The following is a 12,014-nucleotide window of genomic DNA, read 5'->3' as shown; positions in this document are numbered from 1 at the left end:
TAAAGTGGACTGGGTTGGGGTGGTGGGGGATTTCATTGGATTTTTTAAAATATTTTTTTTATTTTCATATCATAATATCTTTACAGCATGTTTTATTCATATGCATTGTGTTTTTTGTTTTTTCATTTTTATTTTATTATTTTTTGTGTGTGTGAGTGTACCGTCAAATCAGATCTGACTGGACAGGAGGAGATTGTCCCTCCTTCCCCGGCAGAGCATCTGGTGGATTCAAACCGAGCGCTCTGGGATTGTAGTTGCAGGTCCTTGCCACTAGGCCACCAGAGCTCCCCTATATGCATTGTGTTTTATACAGTCTTTCATTTACATTGTGTTTCCTACAATCATTCATATACATTCTAGTTCACATTATTTTTATACTATTTACCAAATTTGAATAGTTTTTTCACACCAGATACTTCCCGTTTCCCTCAGCCCCTCACTCATCATATTGTGCGACCACATGATTAATCCTCCCCCTCCCCCCACACCCTCACCCATCTGCTTGCACCGCAGATGGATTTCATTGTTTTTATGTGCTGTTGAGTAAGAACTGGCACATAGCTGAGCACCCAGGGAGTTTTCAGCTGTAAATCACACACTGAAGGAAATTTCCCATCTTTCTCCCTCACCAAGGACTTATTGTTTTTAGGTGTCATTGAGTCAACCACAACTGATGTCAAAACTGTGAACTATCAACCTGAACCTTGTCTTATCCTGCATTATCGTCATCATCTGTCATATGCAAGTCCATCGTCTTCTATCCTCCTTGGTCATTGTCCAACTCTCTGATGCATAACAAGTAATAGCAAAGACCATGGCCTGTATCAGAAGCACCTTGGTCTCCAAAGAGACACCATTGCTCTTCAGTACTTTGGAGAGGTTCCTAACAGCAGATTTTCCCATGGCAATGCGTCTTTTTATTTCCTGGCTGCTGGTGCCGAGAGTGTTGACTGTGGAGCCAAGCAAACTAAAGCTGTGTACAATCTCAATCTCTTCACCATCCATCCTGATGCTGCCAATTGGCCCAGTGGTGAAAATCTTTGTCTTCTTGACATTGAGCCTCAATCCATATTGGAGGCTGCAGTCCTTGATTATAGACAGGTGTCAAAATCAGCAATGAATTTAGAGGCACTTATCTGAATTCCAAATTTCCTTTTAAAGACAAATTGCAATAAAATCTGAATATGTAAACTACTACACAAATGACTTAGTCTGCTTGAATGGCTTTTTCTTTGGCTTGTCAACTGGAAAAAAAAATAAAAACAGCTTTAAGCCTTTCTCTCTTTTCCATTCTATTAGAGAGGTGTTCTTTTTACTCCCATTTTACAGATGAGGAAAACAGAGGTTAAGCGAGGGTAAGTCACTCGCCAAAATCTACACAGCTAGAAAGGGCTAAGCTAGACTTCATATCCACGTTTCAGTGCTGTCTCCAATTACTCCAAGTTATCTATACACCTTCCCACTGTAGTGGTGGTTTCCTCGGGAGTAGAGATAATGTCTGATTTCTCTCTGCTGTCCTAGAGGTAAGTACTTGTGCTGCCAACACAGAGGCACTAGTTTGAACCACACAGCTGGTCTGCAGAAGAAAGATGCCAGTCTCCTCCGAGGCAAAGTACTGCCTCTGACAACCTGCTGGGGGTCATCTATGAGCCAATTCTGACTCGTAGGCACGTAACAACAACATCTTTATGTCCCTCTGTAGTAGTCATCTTTGCCACTCAGTGCATAAATGACGTACCTGGATTTGAGGGTATGGCCTAGGAAGGCTTCTAGCAATGCTGAACCATCTGGATTTTCTGTCTAGCCAATTCACCATTGGGGAAGGGTTGTAGCCAAGGATTTAAAGATACAGAACTTCAATATCTACGTTGTCTCCCAACCCAGAAACCTATGGCAGCCCTGCCTTCCTCTAGGTCCCAGCTGTCTCTTTTTATGCCCGAGTCCTTCTCTAACCAGCCCCCTCTGCCTTCTGAGCGCTGCTCCCTGAAGGGCGTAAGTGTTAAACATCGTGAAATCGTCACAGAAGTGCAAAGCTGCTATACCAGCAGAACAGTCAAGTTCTTTCTGTACACACAGTCCTTTGCCTGGCTCTACCCCTCTCCCAACACTTGCTCTGTGAGCTGCGCCCCCCACCCCCGGCAAAGCAGGCAGCAGCAGCCTCCCATTGATGCGGAGGTCAGCTCCTGATTGTTACACTCTCCAAGGATTATGAAGTCATCTTGTTGCATCCTCATCCCACCCAAAGTAAGGGTTGGTTCCCTGTACCCACACTTTCTCTCTGCTTCATATCAGTGTGGTTGTCCTGCACAGTGACAGCCGTGGTCCCAAACCAACCAGATGGCATCAAAGGGACTCCACCAAGTGGGAGATGGGGAGAAGACCATGCTGAAAAAGGAAAACATCAATGTTTTCAATGCACTCAATCAAAAGCAGCCGTCCTATTCAAACCCCAAGCCTATGAGCCGGACCGTCACTACCAAAGGACTCCCACTTTCCTCCAGGAGTAGTTTGGTTAAATTCTTGAAGGAAGATACCATCAGTGTACAGTAAGATCCAAATCTGGTCCTTTCCCTCTTTATTCCAAAGGCTGGCACTAGGGTGTGGGCAGAGAGACTTGACCTATCACAACTCAGTTTCTGGGCTCCAGGCAAGAGGAAGTGTGCAGAGATGGACCTGTTTATGCATTCCTAAGCCCCAAATCAGCCCATGGAGGTACATGGGCATCCCATTCCAGGAAACCATCCTGGATTGGTCAGAGATTTGTTGATAGGCTCCTTGTTTTACTCTGGCCATAGTCCTCACCTTCCTCCAATCTTTACTCTCCTGCTTGACAACTCTCCCTCAATCTCCATCCTTCGGCTCCTTCACTTGTAGAAAGTGTCTTCCAATAGCCTGCTTTCCTCAGATTGAGGTTTAGGGTTCCCCCTCAGTGATCCTGGTATCCTTTACTTCAAACTCTGAGCCTGGTGATCAGCTTCAAGAATGGTGAGCTGGAAAGTACAGTCATTGCCTCAAGGAGCTCCCTGTCTGGAAGGGCTGGAGGCTCAGGCAATCAGTCATGGGAATGGTACAGTGCATCAGTAAGTCAGGCTATGACAGGACCCATTAAGGAAGCAGAGAGAAGGGAGTTTAGCATAGCTTAGGGTCTGGGGTCAGCCAGAGGAGGCTTCTTGGATTAATATTAGAGCTAGATTTCCAAGCAAGGAGAGGAGTTTGCAAGTGAAGGGTGGTGAGTGAGTAGGGGAATGTGGGCTGAGAGAACCATATTCACAGCCTGTTTCATGGGTATATGACCAGTGAAGTCACTTCAAAGGGCCCTGTGCTTGGTTTCATGTCCTACTAATTGTTATCTTGAAATTCTTAACAATTTTTTAAAGAGGGCCTGGCATTTTCATTTTGTAGCTGGTTCTGATTCTATGAGAGGGTGAACTCTGGTGGATTAGTGGTAAGGAGGTGCACTGCTAACTCAAAGGCATATGGTTCAAAACCTTCAGCTGTTCTGTGAGAGAAAGATAGGCAGTCTCCTTCCATGCATTTAACTGTCTCTGAAAACCAGCTGAAGAGTTAGCTATGAGTTAATTCTGACTTGACAGTACATAACAACTGTGGCAAGGTGGTGTGCTGTCAACCCAAAGGTAGGTAGTATCAATATCACATGCAAGCAAAATCCTGCCGAAGGTTATCTTAAAATGGCTAGACGAGTACATTGACAGAGAACTGCCAGAAATTCAAGATGGATTTAGAAAGGCCATGGCATCTGGGATATCAGATGCCTGTGTCAGACAGATCTTAGCAGAAAGCAGAGAATACCAGAAGAATGTCTATGTTTTATGCACAGGCAAAGGCATTTGACTATGTGAATCATAACGAATTATAGCTAACATCGAGAAGAATGGGAGTCTCAGAACACTTATTTATGCTCAGGTGAAACTTATACCTAGACCAAGAGGCTTTTGTCCAAACAAGAGCAAGAGAACACTACTTGGTTTAAAATAAAGAAAGTCGTATGTCAAGGTTGTATCCTTTCTCCATACCTATTCAAGCTGTACACTGAAGAAATGATTTGAAAAACTGGACTTCATGAAGAAGAATGTTGCATCAGGATTGGAGGATGGCTTATCAACAACCAGCACTATGCAGATAACACAACCTTGCTTGCTGAAAGTTGATGAATACTTGAAGCTCTTGCTGAAGATCAAGAACCACAATTTTCAATATGGATTACATCTCAAACTCAAGAAAACAAAACTCCTAACCACTATGCCAACAGACAGCATCATGAGCAATGAAGAAAAGACTGAATGTGTCAACTATTTCATCTGACTTGGGTCCATAGTCAACATCCTTGGTACCAGCAGTCAAGAAATCAAAAGACAAGTCTCACTGGGAAAATCTACTGTCAAGGAACTCTCTAGAGTACTAATCAGCAATGACGTCAGTTTAAATAGTAAGGTGTGCCTGATCCAAGCCATGGTCTTCTCAAATGCTTGTGTGGATGACAGAAGAGTAACTGATGCCTTTGAGTTGTTGTACTGGAGAAGAGTACTAAATATGTCATGGACTGCCAAGAGAACAAACAGGTCTGTCCTGGAGAAAGTGAAGCCAGGGTGCTCCTTGGAGGCAAGGCATGTATGTTGTAAGGAGGGGGTCAGTCCTTGGAAAAGGACATCATGTTTGCAAAGGCAAAGGGTTAGTGTAAGAGAAAGACCCTCAACCAGTTGGATCAATGAAGTGACTAGCAATGGGCTCAAGTGTGTCAGAGATGGTGAGGATGGCACAGGCTTCCCATCTGTTGTCCATAGGGTCACTATTAATAGGCCCACATAACAACAACATCAGAGTGAATGCTCAAAAATTCTTTCATTCTGTTCTGATTTTTCTCAAATTTTTGAAATCTTTTAAAACAGCCACAAAGATTTTAAGAAAAATATATTAAACTTTTTTAGTAAGCTTCTCCAGCAATTCTTTCCACAAATGTAATCTATTTGATTCCCATGCATACCATCAAGAGAAATCCATGTATATAGCCTGCGTTTGTGTTTCTTATAAAAGGTATTTGCAATGAATAAATCATTGAATGTGCAGAACTCTATCATTCTATCTCCAGCCTCATTTCTGTTATTGAGACCATGTTTTCTGGCTACTGATCCTTCTTCCCTCTTCCCAACTTTTGCGTTCCAGTCGCCCATTATTATCAATGCATTTTTATTACATGTCCGATTGATTTCTGACTGCAAAAGTTGGTAGAAATCTTCCATTTCCTCCTCTTTGGCACTAGTTGTCGGTGCATATATTTGAATGATAGTAGTATTCACTGGACTTCCTTGTATGTGTATGGATATTACCCTGTCACTCACAACATTGTATTTCATGATGAATCTAGAAATGACTTTTTAAATTATGAAACCAACCACATCTTTTTCTCACCTTTTCATCCCTGGCAAAGTAGATCATATGATCATCTGACTTAAAATGCCCCATGCCAAATCATCTCACTTTGCCAATACCTAGCATGTCAATATTTGGGTGTTTCATTTCTTTTATTAACAATGTCCAATTTTCCTACATTCATGCTTCTCACATTCCACATTCCAATCATAATGTCTGTTTATACCTGTTCCTCCTTTGTGTTTCCATATCTGAGATCTTAGTCTCAGTTGCCATATCTGCTCGTCTAAGTGCTAGTCTAAGCTTGCTCTGTTGTACATAAGATTTTCAAAAACCTGATAATTCAGAGTTTCAAAACCATCTCAGGAACAGGTTTGAGGACTTGCGCGCCAATGAGTGTAGATCAAATGAGCTGTGACTTACTGAGAAGAATGGGAATCCCAGAACATTTGATTGTGCTTATGCAAAACCTATACTTGGACCAAGAGGCAGTCGTCAGAACAGAACAAGCAGATACTGCATGGTTCAAAATTGGGAAGAGAGTTCACCAGGGATGTATTTTTTTCTCCATACCTTTTCAATCTGTATGCAGAACAGATCATCTGGGATGCTGGGCTGTACGAGGAGGAACGTGGCATCAGGATTGGTAGAAGATTCATCAACAACCTGTGTTATGCACATGACACAACCCTGTTTGCTGGATCTGAGGAGGACCTGAAGCGCTTGTGGCAGAAGGTCAAGGACTGCAGCCTTCAACATGGATTGAAGCTCAACATCAAGAAAACAAAGATTCTCACCATTGAGCCAATTGGTAGCATTAGTATGGATAGTGAAGAGATTGAGATAGTTAACAGTTTTAGTTTGCTTGGTTCCGCAGTCAACACTTTTGGTATCAGTAGCCAGGAAATCAAGAGACAAATTGCATTGGGAAAGGCAGTTGTCAGGGACCTCCCCAGAGTACTGAAGAGCAACTACACCAGGCCGAAGACTATGGTGCGCCTGATCCAGGCTATAGTCTTCGTAATTGCATGCTATGCATCAGAGAACTGGACAGTGACTAAGGATGATAGAGAATTAGTCTTTGAGCTGTGGTGCTGGAAAAGAGTGATGAACATACCATGGACTGCTAGAAGAATAAACAAGTTTGTCTGGGAGAGAGTGAAGTTGGGCTGCTCCTTGGAGTCAAGGATTATGAAGCTTCATCTGACATACTTTGGGTATGTTGTAAGGAGGGACCACTCCTTGGAGGACAACGACATATTTGGGAGAGTGGAGGGACGACGCAGGAGAGGAAGACTCTCGATGAGATGGATCAATTCAGTGATTGGGGTATTGGGAGTAGGTGTGTTAGAGACGATGAGGTTGGCACCGGATAGAGCAGGATTTAGGGCCCTTGTCCAAAGGGTCACTATGAGTCGCAAGCAACTCGACAGCACATAACAACAACAACATATTAAACTTTTATATATGCACACTCATGTTTATTCCATCAACAAACGAATGGATAAGGAAGCTGTGGTATATTCACACTATGGAATATTATACAAAATGGGTGACCTTGGAGGACATTATGCTGAGTGAAATGTCTGTCACAAAAGGACAAATACTGGACAGTGCCATAGTAAAACATACTGCATAGTAAAACAGGACTGACATCTGGGTTGGGGGGAAGAAGCTGCTGAACAGAGAGAGACTGCCCATATTTCTCTGGTGGTGGAGCACCTAGTGGATTCAAACCACATGCCTTTGGGTTGGCAGCCCAACTCTTTATGAAACCGCCAGAGCTCCCTACTGTTATTTTTTAAAAGATATTTCTCCACCCCTCCTTAGACCATTGTGGTCACCCCCCTGGGGTGTTTGCACCCAATTTTGGAGGGAGGACTCAAAGTTTTAGCAGTGATTCTCAAACTGCAGTTCTCAGAATTTTCTAAGGATCTTATTAAAGATGCAGCTGTCCAGTTGCATCCCAAATCTGCTGACTCACAATCTTTGGGGACCAAGAATCTGCATTTTTATCAAACACCTAGGTAGCTTTGATGCAGGGGACACTGGGAACCAGGCCCAGTGCTGCCCTCAGCGAGTTTCCAGGTTGATGGGTTGAGGTGGTTTTCGTCACCTGGCTCATCTTGCTCACCTGTCTCCTCTTCCTAACCCCACTCCAGGAAGGAGACCCCAGAGGAGGATTCCGAATGCAGCTCTGATGACACCAGCATCTCCTCCATCTCCTCCACCTTGCTGAACCCCATCAAACTGGCTGTCACCCAGCCCAGCAGCAGCTTCTTTGTGCGGATGCTGGAAGGAGAACTGAACAGACTCAGTGCTGTCTCATTGCCTAAGAATGAAGAAAAGAAGGACCTGGCCCTCTGTCCCCACCAATCTCAGACCCAAATACTTCCTGGGGGCCTGCTGGACTTTGACAAGCCCGAGCTGGACACAGACACCTCCTCAACACACTCCGAATCCTCTGTGATTGTGGAAGTTCCTGAAGCACCCTTCATCTATGAACACACAGTCAGCAACTCCACAGCAGTGGTGAGTGTCCTTTGCTTAGATACTTAGCAAAGGCCTCTCCCCCCAATTCCTTGTGCCAGGCCCTGAGCTGGGTGCTGGAGGAGTATGAAGATCCCTCTGACCTGCGTGTTCAAAGATCTCTAATGCAAGCTTGAAAGGGCTCAATGTTGCAAGGAAGATTCAGATCATGGGCCACTAGGAACTCAGGCAAAGAAACTGGACTCTCAGTTACAGAAATCAGCCTGGTAGTGTTGGGTAATTTGAGCTGGGAGGGTAATTTGAGCAGAGGTAGGATTTAAATATCAAGAGATAGAGAAGAAAAGGCATTCAGTGGGTGAAGGCTAACAAGGGTGAAGGCTAGCAAGGGCTCCCAGGTGGGGAGGTGTGGGAGGAACCAGGGGCTCATGTGATCACAGCTCCTAACCAGCTACAGCTCACCTACTTCACAGGTTCAAACTCAGATTCCCAAGCCTCATCCCCTTGGGTTCTGCTTGACAAAGCGTGGGGTAGGGCCTGAGAATTTGCATTTCAAACAAACTGCCAGAAGATGTTGATACTGAGAGAGAGAGAGACAGAGACAGAGAGAGAAAGGGGGTCACTGAGTCTGGGGTCGTTTTATGGAGATTCTTCAGTGTTAAAAGCTGTGTCTTGGGGTTGTGGATGTAGTCCAAGCTCATCCAAGCTGTATTTATGAAAACAACCGGCAAAGTCCAATGTTTGGAGGGAGGACTTAAAAGTTAGTTCTCAGAACACCTGCCTATGTGAGAATCATCTAATGATCTTCTTAAAGATGCAGCTTCCCCAGTCCCATCCCCAAACTGTTGGATGAGAATCCCTAGGGACCAGGCCAGACTAGAAACATCAGCAACTTGATATACAAATGTCCAGCCTCTTACTTTATGCCTGCTAAGTCATTGCTGAACCCAGCAATCTATTTTGTTTTATTTAATTGTGATTTTAATGGAAGTTTATAGAGAACTTGTATTTCCAGTCATTCATTGTTACACATTTTCCTCCCTGCCCCCAGTTCACGTTTCTCTTTGAAAAAAAAAAATTCACTGTCCACTTTACTATGCAGCTCTTATTCTGGACTGTTGTAATGTAAATAATACCTTATCATATATTCCTTTTAAGCAGTTCTTTCCCTCATTGGTTTCAATGCACTGTACATTACTTAACCCTCTTTTCTTTGTTTTCCCCTAACCCTGATGTCAGTCAATCTAAGTGTCAATCCACAAACAAAAGGATAGAGAAGCTGTGGTATATTCACACAATGGAATACTATGCACCACTGAAAAACAAGAAACTCATGAAATAGTATACAGAATGGGTGACCCTGGAGGACATTATACTGATAGAAATATCTCAGTCACAAAAGAACAAATACTGCATAATGCCACTGTTATAAAACAGCAGTCTGTTTTTAACAAGTCCTCCAGGTTATATTCTAGGGAGTTCTCACGGTCTGGTCCATAGGGAGTTGCTCTACCAACCTAAAGGTGGCACTTCACTGTTGGTTCATAACTACCGGCATCTCTGCAGGAGAGAGATGGGCAATCTCTCCTGCAATTTAGTTTCCAAAAATCTGCTGGAGAATCAGCTATGAGTTGGTTTCAACATGACAGCAATGAGTTTGAGTTCTCCATAGGAGCGTGGATAGGAGACAGAAAGTCCAGGAATTTGAGAGTAACTTCTCAAATTATTATAAAAGCTAATCAGGATGCTTATTAGGTTTGAGATCCACTGTTACAGTGCAAACTCTATGGGCTTGGGATTGGATCTGGAGCTTGGCATTGCTAAATTGCTATGTGACTCTGGGCAAGTCACTTTCTTTGGCTTTCTAATTCCATCTGCAACAAGCAAGGTGGAAAAGATAGTCTCTAAGGTTCCTTCGAGCTGAGGAAGTACCCTAAGGTGGGTGGGACTGCCCTGTATGAAGAGCATGTCCTATGGAACAATTTATTCAGTGTGACACCGGAGTGCCTTACCCCTCCCAACAGACTTGCTTCAGTAACAGCAGGTGCAGGGATGCCAGTGGGAAATTCTGAACAACTTGGGTGGTGGGAGGTACCGGACAGGCCTGAGCATGCCTTGTGGTTCTTTCTTCAGATTTCCTGGACCTATGCTTTGGGCAAACAGCAGGCCAGTTTTTACCAAGTCCTGCTGCAGGAGGTGGCCAAGGTCAAGGACAATGAGCAGCCCAAGACAAAGAACCGCCCATGGATCTTCAACAAGATCTTGGGCACCACCATCAAGCTGATGGAGTTGAAGCCTAACACCAGTTACTGCCTCACTGTCCGTGCAGCCAACACAGCTGGCGTGGGCAGGTGGTGCAAGCCCTATAGAGTAAGCTCTAGGGGTAATGGTGGGTCGGGATGGAGAATGTGATGCCAGCAAACTGGGTGCTTTTGAAGGTTCGGAACACTCCTCTGCCCCTCAGAATCTATCGTTTTGCAGCGCTCCCTCAAAGGCAGATAAACAATGCTAGGCTTTCTTCTGAGATTTAAGGATTGAGTTACTCTGGGATCTACTAGGAATGAAGCATCACTGTTTACCATTTAGAGTCTTTGATTTCAGGATGCCACAACTCAGTATTAGTGAGTGCTCCAGGAAGCCAAGGGTGTGGAGAGAGAAATGGGGAAGACATGAAGATCAGCCTGGGGGTGGGATCAGCAGAGGGGGAAAGAGCCCGAGTTCTCACACATCACACAAATGGGTTTCAGTCATGCCTCTGTCAGCTTTTTGGTAGACAACCTTGATTCAAGGGCCCTTTATGGGCCTATTTTCTGTGTCCTAGATTGTTGGTGGTTATCAAAGATCCCATCTAGCAGACTACCTAGAAAGACTGAGATAAAAAGCAGGCCAGGTTCAGGTCTGGGAAACCATTTGGCGGGGTTTTCTTGTTTTATTTCAGTTTGCAACGGTGGCCGACTTGAACAGCTTCCCTGAGAACAACCCGATTCAAATCACGGTGCGGCGCAGGGCACCTCAACGGAGGACGGTGACCATCAGGCCTGATGAGATGCGGAGACTAGAGGATCTTGAATATTTATGTCCCTACTAAGGGAGAGGACCCCCAGGAAGCCCCTGAGCTACTCAGCTCATGCCCAGAGCCCACAGGAGCCAGAACCATGAGACATACACCTGGGGTCAACTTGGGCTAGCCAGGCCCAGCCACCACTGACAGCAACTGGTCTCCTTGTCCCCACATCTGGGTTGGGTCCAGGCTCCTATTAAAGAACTGCAGGCCACTCAGCCCCCATGGATTTTGTGTCATGCTGGGGACAGTCACAGCTGGGCCAACTGCCACTCATCTTCCTGACTGCTAAGACCAGACAGGAGAGTCCAGGTGGGCGAGCAGGTGAAAAGGAGGGGTGGCCAAACAACAGGAGATATCAAAACCAATTGCTTGGCTCTACCATCATCATCCTCCCAAAGGGAGGAAGAGACTGGCAAACAAAGGTGAAATAGAAAACACTTGAAAGAAGGAAAACGGCAGTTTGGGGACGAGGTGGTTAGGTATATATATCACCTAAGATTTATGGGTGTTTCTTCATTTTTTTTTTAATTAAAAAGTGTGGGACCTTCTAGGGCACAGCTCCAGGGTTCCTATGAGGTCCAGGAAAGAGAAGTAACCTTGCTCCTTGTTCAGTCTCCTCGCTGCAGAGATGTGTAAGGTGCAAACACAACCACAGCAATGCAGTGAGGTGCAAAATCCTGCGTGCAGGGGAGCAGGGAAGGGTTTTACAAGGATGGTTTGGAAGCTCTACTCGAGCAGGTATCAACGGAGGCACGAATGAGGATGAGAACTTGGTCAAGGATCTGAGAGCAGCCGGTGGGGATCCCTTTCATGACTTCTAAGACCACAAGGAGGACTCTGTGCTCTGCAGAAGCTGCAGGAGAGGCTGAAGACAGTGTCCCTTAGGGCACACTGTCCAACAGAACTCTCCTATACCTGCTGTGTAGGCCAGTAACCTTTCATCTCAAGTGACTGAGGAACTGCCTTTCTAAGTCTTTCATTCTAGTGAACAGACTGAGGCACATGTGGCTAGGGGCTGCCACAGCACAGCCTTAGACGGTCCTCTCTGGCTCCTTTCGGCCAGCTTGAGTCAGCT

The 12,014-nt window shown here is 44.9% G+C and overlaps 1 protein-coding gene across 1 annotated transcript; it reads left to right on the top strand.

Annotated features, from left to right (window-relative positions):
• Positions 1–2,337: 2,337 nt before the first annotated feature.
• On the top strand, positions 2,338–10,963 carry FNDC8 (fibronectin type III domain containing 8). Its single transcript, XM_006890906.1, has 4 exons — positions 2,338–2,546; positions 7,551–7,920; positions 10,009–10,245; positions 10,814–10,963. Exons 1-4 carry the CDS (start codon positions 2,338–2,340, stop codon positions 10,961–10,963), a joined length of 966 nt encoding a protein of 321 aa, XP_006890968.1.
• The last annotated feature ends 1,051 nt before the right edge of the window (positions 10,964–12,014 follow it).

Source organism: Elephantulus edwardii, unplaced genomic scaffold, assembly GCF_000299155.1.
Source record: "Elephantulus edwardii isolate Elephantulus edwardi_28Jun2011 unplaced genomic scaffold, EleEdw1.0 scaffold00094, whole genome shotgun sequence".
Classification (NCBI taxonomy): domain Eukaryota; kingdom Metazoa; phylum Chordata; class Mammalia; order Macroscelidea; family Macroscelididae; genus Elephantulus; species Elephantulus edwardii.
The sequence above is the reverse complement of the archived record's forward strand: the minus strand, read 5'-3'. Positions and strand labels throughout refer to the sequence as shown.

Bases quoted from the DNA above. Each gene is read 5' to 3' on its own strand.
- FNDC8 (XM_006890906.1), top strand. From the start codon at position 2,338: ATGGCATCAAAGGGACTCCACCAAGTGGGAGATGGGGAGAAGACCATG. The intron at 7,921-10,008 runs GTGAGTGTCCTT...TTCTTTCTTCAG, and splicing joins TCAGCAACTCCACAGCAGTG to ATTTCCTGGACCTATGCTTT. The intron at 10,246-10,813 runs GTAAGCTCTAGG...GTTTTATTTCAG, and splicing joins GGTGGTGCAAGCCCTATAGA to TTTGCAACGGTGGCCGACTT.